The sequence below is a fragment of the Echiichthys vipera genome, assembly GCF_963691815.1.
Source record: "Echiichthys vipera genome assembly, chromosome: 7".
Taxonomy (NCBI): Eukaryota; Metazoa; Chordata; class Actinopteri; order Perciformes; family Trachinidae; genus Echiichthys; species Echiichthys vipera.
The window spans coordinates 22,937,627-22,963,760 of record NC_139832.1 but is presented as its reverse complement, the minus strand read 5'-3'; the positions used below and the strand labels follow the sequence as shown (position 1 = coordinate 22,963,760).

Here is a 26,134-nt window from a genome sequence, read left to right as displayed (position 1 = left end):
TGGTTGGTAGGGTCCTGTCAGGGACATTTAAATCTGTTTTTCTTTTAAAATTAATCCAAAAGAAAACTTGGAGACTGGTAAGTAGAGCTCCCTTTATCTGCCACTATTCTTCATTCTTTATTCTATATGGTGTGGGTGGGTGGGTCGCATACGACGTGTGATTCAATGTCCTTTTTCTAGATATTTTTTGACAGTTGTCAGATGTATTTATTTTATTTCTAGAACTTTTTCATGACAATTGAAATTGTAAGCATTTCAATAAAGGCGCAATAACGTTCTCTTTTTTTTTTACTCTGCAGTACACTTTGTTACAGCGTTGGGACGAAAGGGGATTTAAGAGATTTGTCGATTTATTTGAATTTCTATCTATTTAATTTAATTATGTGCGCATTCATTGAAATAACGGAAAGTGATGTGAACAGAATAAACACCACTAATCCCCACTGTCCACGTTGACTATGTCTAATGTATGTATTTGTTACACACTCTTTGTCTGTTACTCCACAGATTGTGTTCATGGATGCCAGTGTAATAATCGAGGTCTAAAAGCAGGTAAGCCACTGACTAACGCACATTGCGCCAGTTGTCAATTCCACTGTGCGTGTGACAGCGGCTAACCTGGTTTTGGGAACACTTCATATCTATTTCTCTTTGGCTCGTCCAAAGGCCAGCCACTCCCGGACCAGACAAACACCCACAGATCTACACGCAGTCTTTTGATCGTGTCCTGTGCACATTGCTGGGACAGGCCTGCTCAACACGACCGCCCTCCCAGCGGTGTCCATGTGCACTGTAGCCTACTTCCTCCTCACTTCACATAGTGTTCCTTATTTAGGGCCAGTGGCTTTTGCATGACCTCCTATAGAGCCGATCCCTCTAGCCCCACTGTCAAGACTATTGGTGAGTTTTTTCTTTCAGTTTCTGTTTTATCTGGGAAGTTCATCATCATCTTCATCATCATCATCATCATACTGGTTCCCATTTTGAGGTCAGGGCGGCCCTCCAGGGACTCCTGAAGAGGCTCATTAGGGGCCCTCCATTAACAATGAGCATTAAAGACACTGAACTTGTTTTGGGTTTTTTTTAGAGCTAAATGGATAGAGAGAAAAAAAGAAAGTAATGTGTCCACCCATTTACACTGGTAGAAGCAGATTTTCCTTATTTCTTATTTACAAGTTTGTTCCCAAGTAAGAAAATCTAAATCTAAAGTCCATATTGTGTACCATGTGTGTTTGTAAAAAAAGGTATCCCTTAAGTGAGAAGTAAAGTTTGTACCCAAATCAATTGTGGCATCATGTATCTTACTTTCTGTTTTACTATATAATGTGTTTCTTGGTACCGGTGAGGATGTTCCATTCCCGTCAGTGCATAATGACTAATTATGTGACACAGCTGAATAGATAAGTGCAGTATGTCAGACTCATTAACTCGTGGCCCACATTCATCATCATAATGTGGACCTGCGGACGGTCACTCTCGTCCAACAACAAGGAGATTCTTTCATTGCCTGTTGTAAATGTGCAGCGATCAGTTTTCATGCAAAAGTGGTCAAACGCTGAGCTTCGCAAACCTCCTTTTACAGTCATCCCACGCCTTCCTAAGTAGATTTGGAATGAGTTCATGTGGAGTGCCATTGTACGAGCAATAATAATTCCCCTCGGCGTGGTGTCCTAAAACATTATCATAATCTGTTAATGTCCCGTTTATGGGATCCAAGTCCTCTGGGTTTAGATTTGAAGTGGGCGAGGTTGGATATATTTCACTTTGCATGAAGAATAATTGGGATTATACAACAATGTCCTGAGGTCAACTGAAAATAAGACCTTAGATCTTTAGATCTAATCCTTAGATTTAATGATTTTCTGAAATATAACTTTTTTTTCCCCTTCACTATGAGAGGTCATTATGTCCAGCGTGATGGTAATATGTGGGAAATACAAATATTTAGTATTTTGACTTTAGGTGTACATACAGTAGCCTTCATGTCCACAGATAGGTGTCAGCTTTGCACCATGCACTGGGCTTGTCCAGACAGTGGGAACTAAACAAGGATTTGCAGCTTATCTAACCCCTGCCAAGCCAGACAGCTCTAAATCTGTTCAGTAATATCTAATTTGACATAATATGCAAACTGGGCATCTCACGTACTTGAGCGTGAACAACAATGACAAAAAGTGGAAATGATTGTTGAAAAATGATATTTTTGATTCTTTTTCATATCAGAATGTGTGTATTTCTTGAAATAAAAGAAAATATGCGCATTCTTGGGATAATACCTACAAGGCCGACCAGATAAGAGTATTTATAGAAATCCATAGGGTTTCGGTCAGGGGTTAGCCAAAGCACAAGAGAAGCTCACGTCACTCTCTCTGTGTGTGTGTGTGTGTGTGTGTCTCAGCCAGAATATTTACTCTCCAGGGTAAACAAACAGGAAAGGGGTGGAGGATAACATTGTTGTGCAGAAGCCTGTGGTGGAAAATAACAAAATACATATACTCAAGTATACTGAAGTACAATTTTGAGGTACTTGTATTTATGCTACTTAATACTCAACTATATTTAGGAGGCACATATTATACTTGTTTAACTCCTCTAGGGTAAGAACATTGATGCTGAATGTAGATAGCTCATACATTAGTATGTAGTATTAGAGGTTAAGATATAGATGATTAGAATTACCTTTACCAGCAGCTGCAACATTACATCGATGAACACATTAATGCATCACTTATTATATCCAATAATATACTGAAATGGGTAATTTTGCTTAATGAGTACTTTTACTGTTGGTACTTAAGGTATATTTTAATGCTAATTCTTGTGTACTTTTATTTAAGTAAGAGGTTTGATGCAGGACTTACAGTATACTTGTAACAGTATTGTTATACAATGTAGTATTGCTTTACTTCTACTACTGGCAGAAGCCATCTTAATCCAACTGAGTGTTTATCCTACCATGCCAGGGTTTGATTTGTAAAAACAAAGGATAGAATATAACAAAATAAGGAGTTGTTTTGCTGTCAGCAAATTGAAGAGATTGCGAGAACATTTATCAACTTTAAGGAAAGACCACAATGTTCTCAGATTTCCTCTGGTGCTAATAAAATAAGACACTATTCCTTACTTGTAACATAAACACACAATGAACTATCAATAAGGTACTTAGAGCTAAATAGACTGATAGTCATCTCTTGCGAATGATCTCAGCTCTGTAGTGCCCTCGTGCCTTTATGGTCACATGTCTTGTAGATACACTGTGTTACATCATCCATATCAGCAGAGGTTGTGATACCAGGATGTTTGCCACATTTCCCTCTGGAGCCAAGGATGCACTTCTTGAACTTTCAATCAGCCACCTGTGAATACCGCCTTTTAAGCGCCCAGAAATTATGCGTGCATCATAGGACCCATGTACCACAAGGCATGAGTAGAGCATGCATATTTCAGTACCTATAACATATTCATAATGCATTTCACATGAGCTTCATTGCAGTGTAATTTTTAGAAAGTGCACACTGGTGTGTTAATTATTTACGGCAGGGTATTCCAGATGCACTTCACCTCCACTCCTGGTTACTGTAGTTGCTAGGATGATTAGAATAAAATGTAACTCCATAAACAGGCCATAAAAAAACATTCACTCAACAAAAAAATGTATCTAAAACACAATGCACATTTTATTATATTTAAATACACAATAATAGTAATCATTGCTCTAAGTAAAATGTTTCTAAATTATTTTTACATTTCATACAGATACTTTGCAGTGTTTACAGTAGCAAAACTCTGTAAATATATTTGTCTTATGTATATACAGTATGTATATCATGGTCGATTAAATAAGGAATTATAAAGACGGGTTAAATAAAAGGTGACGGTGACAGAACAGTGTACAACTTTTCCTTTGGCCCTGCGGTCCGTGTTTTATCTCCATGACGACTCTCGGGATGTCAGGACTGCAAGACACACAAAAATAAGTGGGGATGATGATCCCTTTGTTTTGAAAAAACAGTTTTCAGCTAAGACACAGCAGAAGAGACCGGGGTCAATCCAGATATTCACACATGCCTATGACAAGCACTAGCTGACACAAGACCAGTTATTGGGTTAATTAATTTACCCATAGAAGGTTATGGACTATGACTGAAGTCTTGCAGTCAGAGTAACAGTTTGGGGCAGAAGTGGTTTCTCTAACAAGCACTGAGATAATTGTAGTTTCCCAAGCAGTTGTATAATCCCACAAAGAAAACACCACACAGAGAGAGTGCACACTCAAACACACACCACTTTGACCTGTCAGCATAAAAGAGATACATAATAAGATGCTAAGTGCTGTAATAAAGTACATATTGGTTTAGGTGGTTTGGATGGTCATATGTGGATAACAGAAATGAAGACAGCCAAAGCACTGAAATACAAAAACTTCCCTTGTTCGCTTGATGTTTGTTATTGGGCCTTAGGTAAGTAAGCTCATCCTGAATTTACAGTACAAGTTATGACAGGTCAAATGTTAGGTGTGATGACAGCAAAACAACTTGGCACATCCATCCCAATGGAGGAAAAGAAAGATATGTTAACAAACCATGGCCTTGTTGCGCTACTTTTTAAATGTATCCATTATTTTAGCATGGAGCTTGACAAAAATAGCAATGAAGAGGCTATAGGCTTCTAAAAGAAATTGTTTTTAAACCGAAACATACATTTCTCTGTAGGCAAACCAGGGCCAAGGCTTCACACAGGAAGAGAATGGGACAGTGCAATACATTTTGCAGAGCCCTTCTGTGAAAGGCTCTTGCTCTTTGGAAGTCAAGCGTCACCAAAGTACAAGGCATTGTATAGATTCCCCCCACTTCACCTAACATATAAATAGTATCCATACATGAAAGCCAAACTGAAATGGCATCGGTTTCATATCTTTCCATGTCACAGTATAAAAACAGCGCTACAATCAGAATGTCTGCTACAGTCATTCCCAGTGCGATCAATGTGTTACATGGAGATATGGTGAAAAGCAGCTGTCGGTAGACGACTGTGGACTTGAGGGTGGGAAGGCTGTTCTGTATCACAGGGGGGCGTTCCCATATGTATTAAAGTATTATGAAAGCAGCTAATGTTAGTCCAGAAGCAAACAGTGAGAGAGGAGGAGGACGGGGAGTAGAGACAACAGGACAGGATAGACTAGACCCACAGAATTAAATTAGGGATACGTTAGAAAGGGGAGGAAGGAATGTGTTAAGTAAGCTGCAAAAAGTTAGAGACAGGAATCAGCGGAAGATTGAGAGTAAGGCGCAGGAGAGAAGTCTTTCAGCCTTTTAAAGGTAGAACACAGGGAAGCTGCTGAGAAGTAGCCAGGACCTCCACCATACAGATGATCTCACCAACCAACACCAAATAACAGCAGCTGTAGCCTTAAACCCAATCAAGCTGGGGAAGAAAGTAATGGGGGGGGGGCAAGGGGCTCTGGGACCAGGGAGGAGAGGAGCAGAGCGGGATGGACTTGGGAAGCAGCAGGGTCTCACACATACACACCCTCAGGGTTGAGACTGGACACTAGAGGGTTTTGCAGGTTGCGTGGATGTCCCAGGAACTGTTTGGCAGTGGGGCGAGGCGGTGATTCCACTTGAGTTAGACTGTGGCCTAATGGAGAGAACAAGACATGTTTAGAGGGCAAGTCATCTAAGTTTTTACAACCGAGCATACAATGTCGAGTTTGAATATTTATTTTTGTTTCCATACTTCCATTCTTGTATCCATCCTGCAGAAGATGCGCAAGTTCTAACTGCTCCAGTTGCTCCTGAAGATCTGTGCGTGAGTGTGTGTGCGCCGGCAGGACACCGGTCTGTTGGATAAACTGCTGCAGGTTACACTGCCTCAGCTCCTTATTCAACTCCTCCAGCTCCTCCTGTTTCGACTGCGATGGAAAAAGAACACGGATCAGTGAGGAAAGCAATGGACGACTGAAAGCTCACATCAGTCAGTGTAGACTCACTGAAAACTGACACCTTGTTTGCTTGTAAATGGGCGCAGCAAACATGAGATTAGTTAAACATGCCTGTCAATCAGTAGATTCTGTTCTGCATGATTTGATGAGAACTGTAATAATAACACACGGCAGAATGTATTATTGTATCCATACGGCAGGACTGCTGTATTTGGCCTTCAGGCCACTTTACTTCTACTGTACTGTAAATGCCAAACAATGTTTCACCATAGGGGGGCAGCAGAGTCTACAAGTTTAGTCAGTCACCTATCACCCATCATCAGACCATTCAGCTGCAATGGATCATTAAAGTCCCACAACTACCATAAGCATGTTTTCCAGATTCTATCAGATTCTAGCAGCCTGAGGCATACACTTCTACAGACGGACCGTTAACAATGCTCATTTGCCTGCTGCTCCAGTTATTGAAAATGTGGAGTTCATAGATGCTCAATCGAGACAGTGGCACCACCTTTGCGCCCACAAATTAAACTGTGATGCACGCACACACACAGGCCAGTCAATCAGTCTTAATCGACTATGCATTTGTGCTTAGTCAGGGTCTGCACACAGTACAGGAAGCAGCAGAATGCCATAGTCCCCAACCCCAGCGCCTGTGAGGGTGTGTATACCCGTAATTGATGTTTGACTGAGGCAGCGGGCTGAGGCAGTTCACACCTGCAGGTCTGCCTCCATTAGCCTGATCATCACCAACACTTAAACACTCGGCTGGCAGCCTCAACCTGTCAGCTGACTGATAATTGACACGGCCAGACGTGCACACCTTTACATTACTATGGACTGAGCTTTATTATAGGGTATTAAGTTGCCCGTATTATGTTATCTAGAGGAAATAATGGCATCCTCCAGGTGATAATTGCCCCGAACTGCAAAATGTCTCTGTAGTTACATTACACATTACATTACACTCTTGCAGTCCTGTTATGAAATGGTGGTTCATAATTTACCAGTATGTATGAAAAACACAACAGCCTAATACCTCTGTTATGCAGCAGGATGCTTTGTATATAATTGGCAAATTGATCATGACACACTGCCTCTCTGTTCCATCAGTTGGGCACTTCATCAGACATATCCCCAGGAGGATGACTGAGTGAAAGACTGAATGAGCTCATCCTTATGTTTGAATCCGTTGTGCAGCTAGTTTGCTAGTTATTACTTGTAGCCCAGTGGATTGAGAATGGGACACAAAGTCTGTCATTCTGGCTGGTCTTTTCTAATGAAGACATGGAAACACGAGACTACAAATGTTTTCAGTATGCTCCATTTCCTTGTGGCATAACATTCAAAATGCCATCTACCCTACTACAATAAAAGAGGAATTTCATTCTTCACTCCCCCGGCTGGAACTATTTTGAATGAGCTCCATGAAGTGGATGGTTCAGCTCTGGGGTTTCATGTGGATTACGAGGAAACTTGAGTTCCGCATGAAACTGGGTTAGGCTTTTATTGATACAGGTGCATCTATGACAACCACCAAGTAAACACACAATGACACCACAAACTACCTGAAGTTGAGGCTGAGTTGATCCAATAAAATGGGCTTTTGTTCTAATGAATCCTCTTTAATCTCATTATCAATACAAAAAGTACAAGAATATGTAGATACTGGTAATGTAATATAAACACCATTAGTAACCACGTGTTCAGAACATGCATACAAGATGATACTTGCCGAACCAGTTCAGCTAGACTGTAAATAGTTCTTCAAGCAATACAACATTTTCATACAAGGTAGGATGAGTGTACAGCATTCATGTTTTGTAATTTCTTGAATAATTATTTGTATATAAAAAAATGCCACAATAAATCATGTGTTCCAGTGTCTCTGCACTCGTTTGTCTGCTGCAGTATGCAGGTAGGAGAGGGATACAGTTTTACAGTGCGGCTAGAAGAGGGTCTGTGCTGCACCCCTCAAACGACAACACACGGGCTGCTGTGGATTTATAGCCCTTTCTCCTGAACCGTCACCTCTCTCCTTACCTGCATCAGAGCCTCTGCCTTCCCCAGAGCCTTGTCAGTCTCAGATAGCCGCACCTCCAGCTCTGTCCCGTGATCCTCTCGGTTCTGGAGCTCTGCCTTCACGACATCGAGGGATTCTTCGGGTCTGTTGGCTTGCCCTTCTGTCTGGCTTTCCCGCTGGATCTCTTGCTCCAGATGAGCAGAGCGGACAGAGAACTCATGGAGCCGCCGTCCGCAATCGTCGAGCTTGGTGTGGAGTTCCCCCAGCTTCCTCCTCATTCCTAACTCCCTCTCCACCTCTGCCTGAAGCTCCTCCTCCCAATACTTCTCGTGGGCAAGCTCCGCCTGGTTCTTCCGGAATGCGAGATCCAGAGTGTCCATCTCTTCTTGTATGTGGGCGTCGGAAACTGGTGAAGGACATGGAGATGGATGGGGACGCTCCGAGGTATGTGACTCCCTCTCTAGGGCTTCCAGCTGGGCCTCCATCGCCTTCAGTCTCTCTTGTTGCTGAAGAACCTTCCTAAAGACCTCCTCTTTGGATGGGCCTATAGGTGGTGATGGAGAAGGGGATGGCACATGAGAGGATACAGGGCTGGGAGAAGGGGAGGGGGAGGATCTTTGCTCTGGAGAGTCCCGAGGAGACCTTTTTAACTGTTTGGTTCTAGGAGAAGTGGATGGCCCCAGGTTAAAGGTAAGTGCTTTCTTAGGCTGGCTTCGTTTTGAAGGCTCTGGCTCAGGATGCCTGGGCAGTGGGGGTGGAGTTGGTCTGTCCTGTTTTGAGCTGGGTCCGTCACTGCTACTGGGGCCAGTACGGCGCAGGAAGAACTGAACTTCGCCACCATGTTGGCCTAACTTAGCCAGAGACTCCAGAGGCTTCTCTGTGGCCAACAGCTGCCTCTCTGTATCCCTAAGACGCTGGATGAGAACATAACGGCCTGTCTGACCTGGGGACAGAGAGAAATAGAGAGTAAGTATAAAGAAATACACCTACAAACTGAAAGACAACACAAACTAACTTGCCTAAAGCACCAAAGTGAAGAGGCTGCATGACACTCATAACTCAAAACATATATCACAAAAATCAGTCATGACATTTCTTCTCCTTCAGTGCAATTAAAGTAGTTGGTTTGACTCCTCCCACTGCTTCTATGCAAGCCGTGCTAAGCGAACACATGACATCAGAGGCATTGTGATGATGCCCATACCTTTAAATCTCCGCCTCTGAGGATTGGAATAAAAGGCTAAGACTCACACAACATATAAAAAATGTTCTGAAGTTTCCACAAGGACCTTGAAATTAGGACAAGCCCTCCCCGATGACTTGGCAGGCAGCTCACTCATGGAAGGAGGAGAGTGCTAAATCTGGATTTATGTTGTTCAACGCTGCTGCAGCGTAAGACTTGAATAAAGCCGGAGGATACAGGGACAGGGAGCCGGCTCAAATCCAATCCAAATGGACACCCTGACAATCCAATACTCAATTTGGGTCAGTGGAGAATGAAAAGGTGAGTGCAGAACCAGATTGCTGCCACCTTAGCATGTACAAGTACGCTTGTTTTGTCTGCATCGAAATCTCATTGCAGGGCTTTTATCTAATCACTTAAAGGCCATAAGATAAACTGAGGTGCCAAGCAACAACAGCTTGGAAGCCGGCGCAAAAGAGTTTGATATACTCACCGATGGCCTGGGCCAGAGCAATGACTACATCCTGACAGGACGTCTCCTCGGACAGGCCACACACGACCCGCACCACTCCGTCCACCCACACTTTGAGCTCCATCTGGGACCAGGCAGGACGGGGTGAAGGGTAAGATGGTTTTCAAACCAGATCACTTCAGCTTGGCTTGACTTAACACTGCATGGCACTGAATCTAAAAGACAAGAACAGAGAGACATATTAGAAGTGTGTTGATATGATTGATGAGACACACACACACACACACACACACACACACACACACACACACACACACACACACACACACACACACACACACACACACACACACACACACACACACACACACACACACACACACACACACACACACACACACACACACACACACACACACACACACACACGCACACGCACACGCGCACACACGCACACAGGCACACACGCACACGCGCGCGCACACGCACACGCGCGCGCACACGCACGCACACACGCACACACGCACACACGCCATTCTGTTGAAAAACCAGTTTCTACACAAAACACTTGTATGTATGATTGAGTATGATTGGATTGTGAATTTCAAGACCAGCAGCTGAGGGGTAGAGCAGTGTAGCATTTTGTTAAGTTCCTAGTGGTTAGTTAAGAGCCCCGGCAGTATCTTGTGGACCTGGAAGCAAAAAATGCCAATCTGTAACCCAATTAAACGCTCTGCTGCCCTCCTTCAAAGCCGTTATGATAGCTTACTGCCGAGGGGAACGGACAGGGAAAGTGGAGCAACTCAAGTGTGTCTATGTTTGGTAGAGGGTGTTTGTGCGGGTGGAAATACATAGAAACATGGAAGGAGAAAACAAGTGTGCGTGTCCCTCAGTTTGATCCCCCTCAGCAGGACCAGAAGTGGGCCTTGTCGGACTTCAGAGAGAAGATCAGCAGGTTGCCTAGCATGGGTCTGGGAAGCAGGTTTAACCTAAATGAATATTATGTTCAGTCCTTCCCCTGTACTTTTACAGCTAAGCTTCAAAACAAGGTAATAAAATACCGCAGTGCTCATAAAAAGTGAAACGCCTCGGGCGGTAGTGGGATTATCTATAGAACTTGGCACAGTAAATGAAACTTTGTAGCCTAGGTGGTTTAAAGACAACTCTTCACCCAGAGTCAGACAGATGGCGTTCTCTTTCTGTCTGTCTCTCTGGTTCTAAATGGGAGATGTTTAATTCTGAGCCCCACCATTATCTTGCCCCTCATTCAGTGCTTGGCTCTGCTCCACTGGTTGCCTATAGGGAGCTGCTTTGGAGGAATGCACTGACTTCACATGCCAGCCGGAAGAATTCCTGCTTTCCTTAACAAAGCCCTAACCCCTTCACCCCTGCCCCTCCTCTGTCGCTGACCTGGCTGCCCTGCACCACCATTACTTCTCCGCTGTTTAGATAGCAAACACAGACTCTGTTGGGGAGCAACAGCCTATCTGATGTGGCAACAGCATCACACAGAACGGCTCAACATGACGCCGCATACGGGAGGGACTGACAGCGCAGCTCAGAGATTGAACCCGCGGATCGAGATCACAGAAGAAAAAAAAAGCGGTGCAAGATGGATGATCACATGTGGTAGGAATTCTTTTTGAGCTGTGCAAGCATGGTGATTTCTTCTGGAGAGAGCGCTGATATGAAAAAGGGAGTGCTTACCGAAATAAAAAAAAATGAATTATTTTTCTTCAAGAGGGCACAGTGTGCTGTGTTGCAATACATAATTAACCCTGGTTGAGTCAGAGTCGGTAGACAATCCCTTCAGCTGTGAGGGTTTTTTAAAACATTCACAATTGAACAAGAAGAAACATCTGAAGTCTTCAAGCCTTGTGAAGTGGAATGCTACCTTTCAGGACAGGGCCGAACTTTCCTCTATGTTAACGCACTGTGAGAAAAAGTCTTTACAAAGCTCAAACAGAGGTTGACACAACTTGCCTGCAACAGGGAAAATAGGTCATACCTAACTGGATTTGGTGTAATCTACATGTTTTCAGAATAACAAACTTGCAGGCTGTACATCACCTGGAGGTTTTCAATATTTGTCCAAGATTTCTATGAACTGTTAACAATCTCATTAAAATGGAACACAGACATCTCCCAGGATGTCACTCTCCCATGATGCTCAGTTCTCATCCCTCCTGGCTGGTGAAATGTGATAATCTGCACTAACAGGAAACAAACAGGCCTGGGAGTCTCAGGTTGCTGTCTATTCTCTTTGTCACAGGAACAACAACACTGAGAACCAGACATCCGCCTGACCCAGCTCTTTCTCACCGCGCAACTCCGGAGTCCTGTGTCAGTTCTCATTGAAACACAAACGGACGAGAGGCACTTTTTCAGTGTTTGGGACATTTAGTCTGCAAATCATTAAAACTAAAGATAGGGGCTGAAATAATGTTCTGCAGAAGCCAAACAGTCTGTCAATCCAAAAAGAAGTGTGACTCTAAGCCTACTGTAGACAGGCCGCAGACTGCTTTGCATATATTCACAGTCACTATGCCCAGTAGGGATGTTGGGATTAACCGATTTTGCCATAACAGCGGTTACATCAAGTCACGGTTTCATAACTGTAAGAATTGTAGAACCTACTATATTTATACTGTTCTGCATTGATGTTCTGGGAAAACAAATCTCGCGAGTCACGTTGTTTGTGTGTACGGGGAAACCTCCTCTTGCAAGTGTGTGAGCCGGCTTGTTTTGTGCGCGGTATAGTCATCATGCCACTAACCTAAAGCCTTAAAGAGCTATAAAAAAAATGTCAGAGGGAACTGATATTCCATTTTTAAATCTGCCAAAAATCCCCTTAAATTGGCAGCATGGGAGCATTTTGGATATCTACAGAGTGATGTTCCAACATCTTCAAGATAATCTTTCACCACTTTATCCTCAATTTAAGGTAAAAAAAAACAAAAAAAACTGAACTAGCGAATGTAATGTTAGTAAGCTGGACCGAAACAGTTTAAACTCACACAGCGTGTTTCTGTTGTTATATGTAGTAGTTACCTGCATGTAATTCCAGTTATATGAGTACGTGGGAAACCCTCTGTTTTCAATGTTACATTTTTTATTTGCAGGAAATAAAAATTAAATAAAATAATGCTTGTGTGCTGTTTTCTTCTTTAGTGTAAAATAATAAATTCCCAGATAAAGCATTGTGAAAACCGTGATATTTCCTCTGACAATAATCATAATATCAGAAACTCATATTGTGACATCCCTACTGCACACACACCCATTCTAATCTAAGGAACTTCAGTTATCTGAAACGCATAATTGCATCCATATGACAACACTCACACTTCCAGACCCCTCCCTTTAAATCAGGTCACCCGGAAAGCTGATAAAAACATCCCAGCTCCCACCTCAACCTTCATTCCAGCCCCACCCACCCCCATCACAACAGGACACAGTTTCAGTTGAAACTCTGAGCTAAAGCAAGTCGCATGTTTTCTCTGAGGAAGAACGTGTACAATTACAAAATATCGCACTTCAGGCTCAGACACAAGCAAAAGAAGTCATTTGAGGATCTTAAATTGAATGAACAAAATAGACTAGCCATACAGTATGATAATAGGCAGAGAGACAGTGAAGAAGATAGACAATGAGCAAATGAGAAAGGGAGAGAGTAAATGTGGGGGACCAAAATAAAAACATCTGACAGATACAGCGATTAAGAGCGGTAGAGAAAAGAGCAGTGATTGGAGCCATGTGCCATTCCCTCCTCTCCCCTCTCATCTTCACTCACCCATCCAGCTAACCCGCTTTGCGTCTTTCATCACCCTGTCTGTGCCTCTGCCTGTCTTTCTTCAATAACAGCCTTCCGGCTCCTTGCTGAATTTGACTCAAGGCAGAAGTGGTTAGCATCACAGCCCTGGGCATGATTCGGCTCGTCTGTGTGCCATCCTGGGTGAGCAACAGTGCTGGGCTGCGAATCGATGGGCCTTTTTGGACAAGCTGTGCACACAAAAGTGTCCATAAACCAAAAACTACAGCAACGCAGACACCCAATCTCCACTAACCCCCCTGTGTGTGGGCGGTGTGCGTGTGTGCGTGTGTGCGCGTGTGTGTGTGTGTGTGTGTGTGTGTGTGTGTGTGTGTGTGTGTGTGTGTGTGTGTGTGTGTGTGTGTGTGTGTGTGCATGAGTCATATAAGTCAAATGGTCAAAGGGTGGGTGTGCTTGCGTTCATGTACAAGCCTGTAAGTGTATTTGCAAGCACACATGCCATTTAGGCCTATCTTTATGAGATGCTGCTCTATCTCTGAAGCAACAGAAGTCCAGGGAACAATGGCAGGAGCAAAGGGCAGAGTGCACATAATGCACTTCTTCAGATCTGAGCCACAGACGGATACGCAAGCACACGTTGATACAACAAGTGTAGACAAACAGTTATCCCTATCAGTATCAACAGAGATAATAAGACCCTGGCCCTGGGCTGGTTAAAGTGTACATAATAGGTTAGACACCGCTGTTACAAAAAGGACAATGAACAGTGCAGAGAGAAGCTGCGTCCTCTGTGCCACTCTGGTCCAGGTTGGCAGAGACACACAAACACTCAAAGAGCCAGTAACACACTGGCACCGAGCAGCCTGGTCTCATCTGTAATGCAGAGACACTATTGTTGTTCTGGTTTCGCACTCAGCAGACAGTGTTGCTTCTTTTGTGGTCCCTGGCATCGCTGGGTCGTCTGCCGTGCCACACCAAGCTTTCAGTGCCATTCTGCTGTGTCCACATGTTCCCACAGATAAAACTAGTAAAGGGGAGAACAGATACTTTCTTTTGTCCTCCCTCGCCTCCTGTTTTGCATTCTTTATTCCTCCCCCTTCTTCGTCATCCAGCGTTTCAACACAGTGTAAGTGCTCAAAGACCGATGAGACCGAAAACAAACAGAATAGTCCACAACATTGAGTTGAGTACAGCACAATGATTATTCATAAAGGCAGAAAATTATCCTTTTGCTTCAGCAACTAGAACTGGTTCTCTGCGTTAATCTTGTGATGAATCACATGGGTATTCTCAGTGGCTGCTTCATTACACAGCAGCAAGAAAAATGTCAGCTTACACACTACAAATGTGTGTACCTTGCAGGAGTTTAGACTGCCTTTTATCATTTCAAAATGCATATAAACGCCACCTGTTTCTTAGGGTTCTATCATTGCCTATGTGACAATTTGGATACGTATCGAGGTGGTGCTGGAAGCAAAAAAAAAACATTATCATCATTATTAACAATGAGCAAGTTTTTACAGTCACAGCCCTAGGGTTCTGGAAAGCTTCACTTCATTGCACTTTAATGAACAAGGCTTTTTGTCACTTTGTTCATTTTATATTTCCCATTCTCTTTTCTTACATCTGAACTATTTTATATGCAGTTTGCATTGTTTTCTTTTTAAATTCACCAGTATTTCCAAAAAGTATTAAAAGATCATATTTTTTTCTAAAAGGTATAAGTTCATTTTAAAGTGTTGAATGCGCTAATCCCTGTACAAAACATTTGCACAACTTAGCCCTTGGGCAAATATAAAATATATTTGGAGTGAGGCTTTACATTCCATGATAACACTGACAGGCCTAGCCTAGCCTTATGCCTTTACCTGCTCCTGACTGTATTTCAACACCATAACTCCCATGTGCAAGTCAGTATCAGCAGGGCTCCGGTGCCTGCGATCTGAGAGTAGGGAGTGGTCCACTGGGCACATGAGGAAACCAGATCCAACATTTAAGGGCTTCGATTGGGAAATAATAATACTTGCAACTTTCCAATTTAGACATACCTCTCGTGCAGGAGATGATTTGCTTTTATGGTGTGACAAGATAGTAGAATGATGGGAAAATAACAAAGTCTGAGCTAGATGCTTTAGTTTGTCTAGGAGGTGTTTACAAAATATCAAAGGACATTCTGTTCTCTTTGTGGTTTGTGTAACTCGCTCTACTTTTGAAAAGAAAACTGGGTTATGTTGTTTATTTAGGATAACATTTAATTTGTTTGCAGGCATTACCGCGTATGTGTACATTTGTGTATTTTATTATGACAGTGACTGTGTTGCTTCTTCTTCCTCACAGTAGAGGGTCAGGCTGCAGCAGGCTCTCCAGACAAGCTGCTCGTTAATTAGACTGAACGGTTGCCTGGTTCCCCGCTAACGGAGCTTCACCGTAGCATCACAACGCCTAATGAATAATGCATTTTTTTCACATCGCATTCATTTGGCGAATATTTCTCGGAGCGAAATCCAAATGCTTGTGACCGACCTAGTCTTTGAAAATGTCCCCCGTCCGCCTGTGTCTCTCCTCTATTGACATGCTAATGACTCAGCGCAAAAGGAATCAGAAACAGCACTAATAAGCTTTAGTCGTCATATTTCCACACAGGGATATATTGCTGCAGCTTTCAGTGTTCTCCATTATAATGATTGGCTCGTCAAAGTGTGAAATCTCAATGAGAGTGGATCGCTGGTTCATTAATGCAGGGGCACCTTTGCCTCCAAATCAAGGGCAAAAATAAGCAGCGCTACCAAGTATTTACAAAAGCAGACTGGCTAGAAAAAAGATTGCAAACTCAAATCCCAGATCAGCTGGACAAATGGGATTGTTCAACTCTTTGCTGCTACATCTATTATCATACATCTACATGTAAAGTCTGTGATGATTGAGGAGGGTTTAAAGGTTGAGGTCATATACTCCTGTTGATCTGAAGCGGGCCTCATCTGGCCATCACCTGTGGCCATCACTACCACTACAGTCACACAGTGTAAAACAGCACTTAGTGTGAAATCCCAGTCATCATGAATCACGAAAAGCACTCGCACACAGACAGATGGAAACCTGGCCTGAACCACAAGCGAGAAGGAAACAGAGGTGTGAGGGAAAAACATTTTTTTTATTTAACTTAAATTCTTGAAAATGCTTTGAAAGTAGATTTTGTTATTCTAACTTTGGAAATATAAAGACACACTGGCACACTCACTGAAAGGCAAAACACTATCGCGCAATAGTTTACACAGCCCTGGCCACAACAAAACACTTCTACATTATTCATCTCACCGAGTGAAAGACTGACTCATACCTGGTTCGGCTGTAGTCATTCACTTGCTCCCTTCAATACCGGAAACAGAGCGGAGGCGAGCGTGTTAGAGACCAGGAATTTGTTTGCGCTGACTCATGGATCCAACCACAGGACAGCAGCTAATAATGAGAATGATAATACGGGATTGCACATAGCCTGTCGAAGCCCGGGTAGAGCCGGCCTCCACCGAGAGCTCAGCTCAGTGACGAGTGGTGTGGCTTCCTAAGAGTACAGGACTTTGTATTGTTGGTTGAGCCAGAGAAGAAGGCTCGTAGACTGCTGATGGGCACCCATGTGTAATTATATACTCTCGGCCTGACTCAGCAATGCTTGCCAGGGAAGGAGGACATCACTGTGTTCCCAGCCAAACTCATATGTACACAGCGCACACACTAGAGAACACAACACACACACACACACACACATGCATATAGGCTGTGCAGTGAGTACATGCACTTATCATATAGCCAAAATAATATGTTACATAGATAGACGGCAGACAGGCTGACTCAAACCTAAAGATGATACTTCATTTGGGATTCAAGTTACACATCACTGTAAAAGTGAACCCACTCATTCAAAGGATGCAATTTACACTGGATGTGAGTGGAAATTAGTAGCCTTAAAATTACCAACACATGCAATTTATGGTCGAGTTTTTTGCAGGTACATGCGTGGGTGCTCCACGCTCACTTTCCGCATATGTGTGTGTGTGATTGAGGAGATAGGAAATCCATGACCTCCAGTGTCACAAGTTTGAAGCTTAACTCATTAGTAATTTAAAGGTCGCTTCCATGTCTGCTTATATCAATTATTCACTGTTTTTTTTTTTAGTTTTCTATTTTTGCCATCTTACATTCCTGACGCACAATCCAAAATAAGGCCTCATAATATGTACACGAAAACATCATTGGGTCAATCTAAGAAACAGAATGTCATTTAAGTCGTAAAATAGAAACGACTGCGGAGTTACTGAAAAAAGGCTATTTTGACAGTGACTGAGACTGCCGTTAGTCGTTCACCATAACTAATTCCATGCAATCCATGATGCAATATACACTTGCCAGTCCTAATCTGAGTTGAAGGGAATATTGCCATTATCATGCCTGAAGAAACAAATATCTATGTGTGTAATGTAAAGACAATGGCGAGAGAGAGTTCAAACGTCTTTTACACACAGCTCAGTCTGTCACGTGCTGCAGAGATATACAAGACTTAAAGGTCACATGTTATGCTCATTTCCAGGTTCACTCTTGTATTTTGAGGTTCTACTAGATAATGTTTACATGCATTTGCACTTTATGCACCATTATTGCAGCCAGTTCGTTTCTCTGTGAAGTGATTGTTTTGATCCTTTCATAGTATATAGTACCTGCTTTATAATCGAGTCACGGACATCTCACTTTCTATAATATGGGATCTTTGAGTTCAGTCTTAGCTGCAGCAATTATCAATCGAGGACAGAGCAGGTGCACATTCTTGTGCAGGGTTGGAACGGTACTATTACAACAAAAATATATGACTCCAACAGAAGGAAAACACAGATCCATCTGCTGAATGAATGTTTTCACAGATGAAAGTGTAGGATTCAACCCAGTGTCCCCCCAAAGACATCAATCTGAGGTCACGCACATTACACAGGCAGTTCACAAACTACTACTATGGCTAATGCAATCCATTCACCGCTGTTTTTTATTAGATCCCTCTGAAACTGAAACTGAAAGCCAGAGTTTCTGACTGTGACGTTTTATGAACAACTGTGGGGAAAGTTTCAGAGAAACCCACAAGTTGTACAGATTAAGATATTACTTCAATGGGAAGGTCAGTCTGCTATGTAAAAAAATCTCTTCTCACACACCTCCCAATATTTACCTAGGGAGTTCCAACATACCTGGCTCTTGGAGAGAGGGATACTGGTAAACACAGCCATGGAGCAAAAGAGTCAGCGTGTGTGTTTGTTAGACCTTCAGGTAACCTATCGCAGCATCTCAAATCCTGCCACAAACTGATAGGATGTTGTCTTTCGTTAGCATAAGGGAGATTCATTCCACAAAAATGTTGTTGTGTGTGCTGAGATAAGGAGGCGAGTTTCGAACAGAAATACACTGTGGAATGTAGGATGTGTCATCAAACTCAATGTTTCGACTTCAGTTAATAAGAAAGCTTTTGTACTTTGATCACACTTCCAAACATTCCAAATCACACTGCTCACGCATTGGTATGGCTTTATAGTCATATTCTGAATGAACAACTCCTTTTAAGTGAAACTTATCAGAAGAGATACTGGAAAGGTTAGTTCATGCAAAAATAGCAGGAAGAAAACAAGTTATAAGTCATCATTGTATAAGGAGGCACAAAGGGACTGTTACCAAAGGTGTTCAGGCAGAGAACATCTTTTCCCCACAGTGTTTTGTTTTCTGAAGGGTGCAGAGTTTTCACCAATCAAGAATAATTACAGCATCAGTGCCAAGAATCTTGTGGGGGTTGTTTAATGTGGTTGGAAGAGGATAAAACCCTTTTAACAATGTTGTAAATGCATATGAATGCAGATATTATTTACAATCATGTAAACAATAAACCATGCCATGATAAAAAAAACTTTAATATCTTATGTTAATTAATATCATCATGTTTTTCTACATTTGACAAAAGAAGCAACAGGAACGTTGCCTCAAGAAAATACTAAAGCTAGCGAACTCTGTATTTAAATAACAATGTATCTGACCAAAGGGTGATCAAACGATCAAAGTGCTTGGTCAGTACCAAAACTAAACTAAGTGTGCTCACAGAAAGTAAAGGGTGGAATCTGTTTATGTTGCATGTGGATCACAAGGCTTAGGGTGGGCCTCTCAATAAGCCTGATTTATAGTCTGATGGGGAGGTGTCACACACAACTCTCTCTCCCTGTCATTACTCTGGGGAAGGAGCAATGATCATGCCTATCAGAGCAGTGTGTGTGTATGTGTATGTGTATGTGTACGTGTACGTGTACGTGTACGTGTACGTGTGCGTGTGCGTGTGTGTGTGTGTGTGTGTGTGTTTGTGTGTTGGGGGGTGGGGTGGGGGTGGGGGGGCAAGATGAGTAAGGAAAAGATAGGAGGGAAGGGTGCAGATTTATGGCAGATTCCCAGTACCCTAGGCTCACCTTTGGGACCATGACAGTATATCTGTCTGAGGTGCTCCTTTACTCCCAGAAAACGGCATTTCACCCCTCTGACTTAAGATCACCGTGGTGATCTTTGGCATGGATACACACATGCATATACACACAGCTTAATACTGACGAGGCTGTTGCTGTTCAGTTTACATATGAGAGATAAGTCGGCTACCCCCCGGGAACGACAAAGAGAGAGGAGGGGGAGTGATAAAAGGCGAGGCTAGACATGAAGACAGCACAAAGACGAGTGTTTGTTAAAAGGGGGAATATTCAACAGTGGGCAGACAGACACAAACACCAAGTCTGAAATATGTCCAAATGAAAGCAACCAGACAAGGCTCCGTGGTCAGTTTCACAGCGATAACTGAGGCCTATCACAAAGGACCTGTTTCATGAAGCAAATTTACCGTACTATCTGGATAACTTTGCAATGTAAGACCTGGAGCAGTTCATGTTCCACTTTTAAGATGGATCCAGGTTTTACTCTGCCAAGGCACCCAGGCAACTCAGTGAACCGGCATCTTGGAACAGGTCCCAGGTCTTAGTCAAATATTGCACCTTAAACCACAGAGAAGCGAGTAACCTGACGCTGACAGTATGTCTTATCTGCTCATCTCTACGGATGAAAAACACTGTGCACTTTGGTCATTTTGTGACTTTGTTGTGGGAAACATAGCAGTCTAATGTATATCACTCATATATATATATATATATATATATATATATATATATATATATATATATATATATGAGGTTACTTGATGAGAGCTTTTCCTGGGTGCTTCTAAGACTTGTTTCGAAAAAAAGAAAATCTTTAATACCGTCACATGCCTTCCACTCATCATGCCTTGGTTATACATCTACATTGAAAAGCTTTAATATTTGGGATATTTATAATATGACATGATATAATATTTTAGGAAATCCTATAATGTAATCTTAAAGTTATCAGAGAGACTCTAGGGAAGATTGTTATTTTGGAAATGTTCATTTATTTACTTAGGTCTACTGCATACTTCTGCTCACCTATGTGCTTTCGTGCACCAGTAACTGCCATCGAGTCATTGGTTTGTTTGGCTTCTAATGTGCTTGATCAAACACATCTGCATTCGCTGACAGGTCTAACGTCAAGCCTCTCACCGTGAGGGACGAGTCTGTCAAATCCACCTGCCTCTCCCGTCTACTGTCTGTTGATTTAGTATCTCCGAGCCCTGAGGCAGACATTTTCCCTTTTCTTGCTGGCGTCTTGACCCCCCCTTTTGGACCTGTCCTGGGCCCTTGGCTGGGGCACCATGTTATTTACTGCCCAGAGAGCTCTGTGTGCAGATAGTCAACACAGCATGGCTGGTTGAGCAAGGGAGCAACCTGCTGCTCACTCTCCCTCTCACGCACACACACCACATCCACAGATGCGCACAAATGCACAAAGTCACATGTCCGTCCCAGGGGGCTGGCAGAGATGTTTACCCACGCTACAATCACTACACATGGTAGAAGTGAGAGTCATGGAGAGAGAGACAAACATACACAGACGTCCATAACCCCAGCAACTATAACCTGCCAGTGTTTTCAAGCTGTTAGAATTGAACAGTACATGTGAAACTAGGGGATTGATGATGAGACAAACAAACACCCATGTAGGCTACAAAACCATGACAGGAAATGACAGCGTTCACTCTGTTGAACTTTACAGTCTGCTGGATTCATTTGGGAACATATCCTTAGGTGGACGAAGTTGTGCAAGGACATTCTGAGTGCAGGTGGTTTAATCTAACCTATGACCTGCACATGCTGGCTGGATGAAGAGAGATTCAGGCTAAGAATGTTTGTGCCACTCAATGACCTGAAAATATTTTAGCAAAATTGCCAAAAAAGGTTGACTGAAGACAAAAACAAGTACAATGGCCTGCAGTTGGCAACAAACCATTCCCTTAGGGGTATGTTTCTCATAACTCCAGCTAGGATCAGAAGACGTGTACATTTGTTTCTGATCGGTCCAAAAATGTGTTTTCAAATTCTCTTGAACTGCTCATGTCTTAAGATCAAAAAGCAGAGCCGCAGTGAAATTCCTTCTCCGAATCCCCCTCCTTCCTCTGAGTAATTATAGCCTCCCAGCTGACAAACTACAGGTTTGTTGTGTTTGTCTTTACCTCCTCAGATACAACAGGTGAAGTAAGGACTGTGTATGCTGGGCCGGATGCCAGTCTCTTACTGGTTCTGCTAGCCAAGTACATAATACCCTTTCCTGGTACAACAAAAACAGCTGGGGAGTGAAAGAGGAACAGTCATATTTCTTAAAGAAAATGTACTGTCCAAATAAGACTTTTTCTTTGCGTCACTAAGAACTTGTAATCTTACAACAGGCCGAGTAAAGCAAGAAAAAATCTTTATGAAACCCTGTGAGGAAAGTATGCCACATTAAACTTGGTGAGGATGATTTATTTAGACAGAAGTGCAGCTGATTTAATAAATTGAAAACTGGGTTGACTTTGGATTGGAAATAGGGGTGCGAGGGAGGATGAGGGAGCAGGGTGTGAGGGATGTGAATGTGTTGCGAGGAGGACCGGGATCAATCTTTTATCACTGCAGTGTGCTTTCATCCCTAATGGATCCGACTTGAGCGGAGCATGCACTACCTTCCGTCACATTGCACAGGCGGAGGGGGGGCGCACGGAAGAGAACTAGAGGGGAGCAAGAGAGGTAGATGGAGCAACACGTGAGAAAGAAAGACAGAGGGGAGGGAGGGAGAAAGTGGTTCAAAAACCACCTTACCATAAATAATCACAACCCTAAACATGCAAACATATTATTTCGACGACATGCTGTCATAGCGTTTCCAATTACCTCCGGCCCTGAATGCATCTGCAGGAGTCGAGAAACACTCCTGATAAGAACGGCGGGAAATTAAGTCCCTTCACAGCATGAAGAATGACTTTGAAAATTCCCATCAAGAGTCCCAAGAGATATCTCTGCGTGCATGGGTGGACTTACTTTCCTGGCCATGCGAGCTCAGTGACAGACAGACAGACAGACAGACAGACTATTCTAGAAGAAGAGGAGAGTCCATCTGTGTATTTCAGCAGTGAAAGAGCAGTAAAAATAACATTGCGGAAAACAAGGCACGACGACTCTCAGAGGACACTCTGCTCTCTCCATGCTGAGCAGGCTCATTCATGTGATAGAAAAGAAGAAATATCTAGGCAGTGAGAGAGACACAAAGGGAAGGAGAGACAAAAGAAGTGCTAACTAAACAAGGCTGGGGAGAAAGCTGAAAGTTTTATAATGTGTTCAGACTGCTGGCAACCACGTCATTATCCTGCCATCTGATAGTTGCTTTAAGTAGAATAACTTCAGTGCTTTAGAGAGAGGAGACATTCAGAAGTACATTATATCACAACTTCTCTGCTCTGTCCATCAAGTTGCCGAAGAAAACAAGCTCTACTTTCTACATTTCATTGGTTCCAAATGTACTATAAGCTAGTTAAGAAAAGAGATGTTCAAAAAATGTTTTAATTATTAATTAATGATTCCTGAACTTGTGTATTGGCCAATCTGACACCAGTGTAAATATATCTTTTATCTGCTGTATACTACTAACTGTATGCATGGGGTATGATTGCTATTGTTGAATGCTGGCTCAGGTTAAATCCTTTGTAAAACATGAACAAATACATACAGATAATGAATGCCACAGAACTTATTTTTATTATCTAGTTTGTCAGTCATAAAAGGAAAAAGAACACTACATTTTAGGGGCTAAATTACACGGTACTGGATCTGTGCACAGACTCACTTATTCACTGATACCAAAACCAGCATTTTAGTCAGTTTCTGAGGCATTTCCGATTGAAACAAATCTACTCAGGATGACTGCTTTCTTCGGGTGCATGCGGTGTGTAGAGTCAGTACCAGCACCTGACACAGTTAAAGAAGCACAAATAAAGTGGGGCTAATAAGTTTGAGCAAGGCTTACAAAGTGCGGGTACATATAACTGAAACTGAACTAGAACTAAAATAAACGAATGGGAGCCAAGTTAAAGCTCTGATAAATGTTTAAGTCCAAGTTGTCCATTTGGTTCTACAACCATTTACTATGACGACATTATCTCTGTGGAACCAAGTTCACCGTGTGAAATGCACAAACAGAGATAACACTTGAGGTATAACTGTGTAACTCCCACAGTCTGTCAGGAACAAAAATAATAGCCTCCCGTGGGGAGAGTGAGGGGTTCACAATCGATGGCCCTGATTGGACAACAAATACAGCCTGCTAATGAGCTCCAAGTTCCACTATCTGACACATACCATGCTTGCAAATGTTAAATAAGATGCTAGCCATGCATTAGTATGAGTCAATGTTTAAATAGGCTTAGAGTGGTTTTGTGCATTAGTGTTGGCATTTGAGATATCTAGCACGTTAACAGTTAAATGAGGTAAGAACATGCTGCGAGTGAGCTGAACTCTGCTCATGCCCTCCATAAATTAATCTTTAATCCTACAGCAGTAAAAGGAGCAGTCTGAGTGACGGGAAGCCTGTGCAAGAGATAGCATGCACTCGTCTCATAGTTCCAACACAGTTGCACGCAGAATAAACGTGCACATAGAGACCGGCTGGCTCTCTGACTCACACTGGGAGTACTCCAAACACAAAAAGAAAAACACAGAAGAAAGCAGAAAAAAAAAGGAAATCCAGAAGAGTGGAGTTTCACCCAAACAGGTTTGGGTCCTTTTGGAGTACTTGGGTGGCGGGTCTAGTGTCAACAGGTACATGTAACAACACAGCTTAGTTCCCCAAAGACACAAGACGAGATTCTCTTTGTTTCTCTGCCACTAACAAAAAATACACACTTAACATTAGACACACATTAATAATAATAGCTCTCTTCACCTGCAGGCTGGAACATACAGCATAGCCACAGACAGATCGGCTGACTTCAGAGAAACTTCCTGACGCTGACATTTTAAACAGGCAAGGACACATTCAAACAATCTCTGAGAGAAAGCCCTTACACTCACCGAGTGAGAGGATGATCTCCTTCTCTTCTGTGGCTTTATTTCCTGCTTTATATTCTCTCCTGTCTCTTTTCTTCACTCGGGGTTGGGGATCCTTTACTTCCACAGAGCAGCGGAGCAGGTTGTGCGGCTGGTGTGAGAGGCAGTGAGCGAGTCCTTGTGTGAGGAGCGTGCGAGTCCAGAGTCCGGAGGTCAGAGGCGGTCAGACGTGCTCGCAGAGAATTTAAAAGGATGTTGCGACTTCTCCGCTCTATCTTACTGCCTTCTCCTCACTTGCTGCCTCAGGAATGCACTTTTCCTTGGTGTCCTCACCACAGCCAAGATCTGAGAGCCTGCTATGGTTCTCTCTCTCTACACCCCTCCTCCTTCTCTCTCACCCACACAGAAACACACCCTCCCAGTCACTCCTCTATCTCTCTCTCTCTCTCTCTCTTTCTATCCCCTCCCTTGCTTGCTGTGCTGACAGATCAGGTACCTCCCCCTTTTCAGGTAGTTGAAAGTGTGCTTTTTCGGCTTTGTCGTTCTCTCTCTGTATCAATTACCCAAGTTATTCCCTTTGTATTCTACATTCCTTGATGACGCAAATGGATGTTTGTAAGACAGCTCAGAGATAAGAGCAGAATAAACTGGAAACTCTTTGCATGCATGTGTATTTACATACAGGTCTCTGCTGTTTGTACGATGTATAACCTGAGGCATTAGACATCCTGCCTCTAGCCTCCAGTCACATGAACAGCTGATTACACAAATGAGTCTGTCAGGTGATTTTCTTCCTTTTCCTGGAATGAGGTCATAGTCCAGCGGACCAGGTGCGATTGGAGAGCCAGTGTGTGTGTGTGTGTGTGTGTGTGTGTGTGTGTGTGTGTGTGTGTGTGTGTGTGTGTGTGTGTGTGTGTGTGTGTGTGTGTGTGTGTGTGTGTGTGTGTGTGTGTGTGTGTGTGTGTGTGTGTGTGTGTGTGTGTGTGTGTTAAAGCTGGACAACGCCCTGTGGGAAAATGAGAGAATGACGCAACCCAAAACTTACCCCCCCTGGTCCAGAGAGCAACACATATACAAAACAAAAGCCTAATCAATTATCACTACTTGACATTCATTTATTAAACAATGCCAAAATCCTGAACCTTTTCTCCCCCACAGCCCCCTCTCGCACACAAACACAGAGACAAGACATGCGTGACCAAAGAGTCAGGGGGAATGTCTGGGAGCCCCTCAGCATGAGGCGACCCCTTTTTTTCT

General features: G+C 43.0%; 1 protein-coding gene across 1 annotated transcript; it reads right to left on the bottom strand.

Moving 5' to 3' along the window:
* Positions 1 to 3,676: 3,676 nt before the first annotated feature.
* rassf7a (Ras association domain family member 7a) lies at positions 3,677 to 25,185 on the bottom strand. Its single transcript, XM_083916552.1, has 6 exons — positions 24,902 to 25,185; positions 9,641 to 9,834; positions 7,985 to 8,907; positions 5,737 to 5,911; positions 5,530 to 5,637; positions 3,677 to 3,956 (listed from the first exon to the last, which is right to left on the bottom strand). Exons 2-6 carry the CDS (start codon positions 9,741 to 9,743, stop codon positions 3,925 to 3,927), a joined length of 1,341 nt encoding a protein of 446 aa, XP_083772678.1. The 5' UTR covers positions 9,744 to 9,834; positions 24,902 to 25,185; the 3' UTR covers positions 3,677 to 3,924.
* Between the last annotated feature and the right edge of the window lie 949 nt (positions 25,186 to 26,134).

Coding starts and splice junctions, on each gene's coding strand:
- rassf7a (XM_083916552.1), bottom strand. CDS start 9,743: ATGGAGCTCAAAGTGTGGGTGGACGGAGTGGTGCGGGTCGTGTGTGGC. Junction 5,912..7,984: donor AGGCAGAGGCTCTGATGCAG/GTAAGGAGAGAG, acceptor TTTCCATCGCAG/TCGAAACAGGAGGAGCTGGA. Junction 5,638..5,736: donor GGATGGATACAAGAATGGAA/GTATGGAAACAA, acceptor TCTCTCCATTAG/GCCACAGTCTAACTCAAGTG.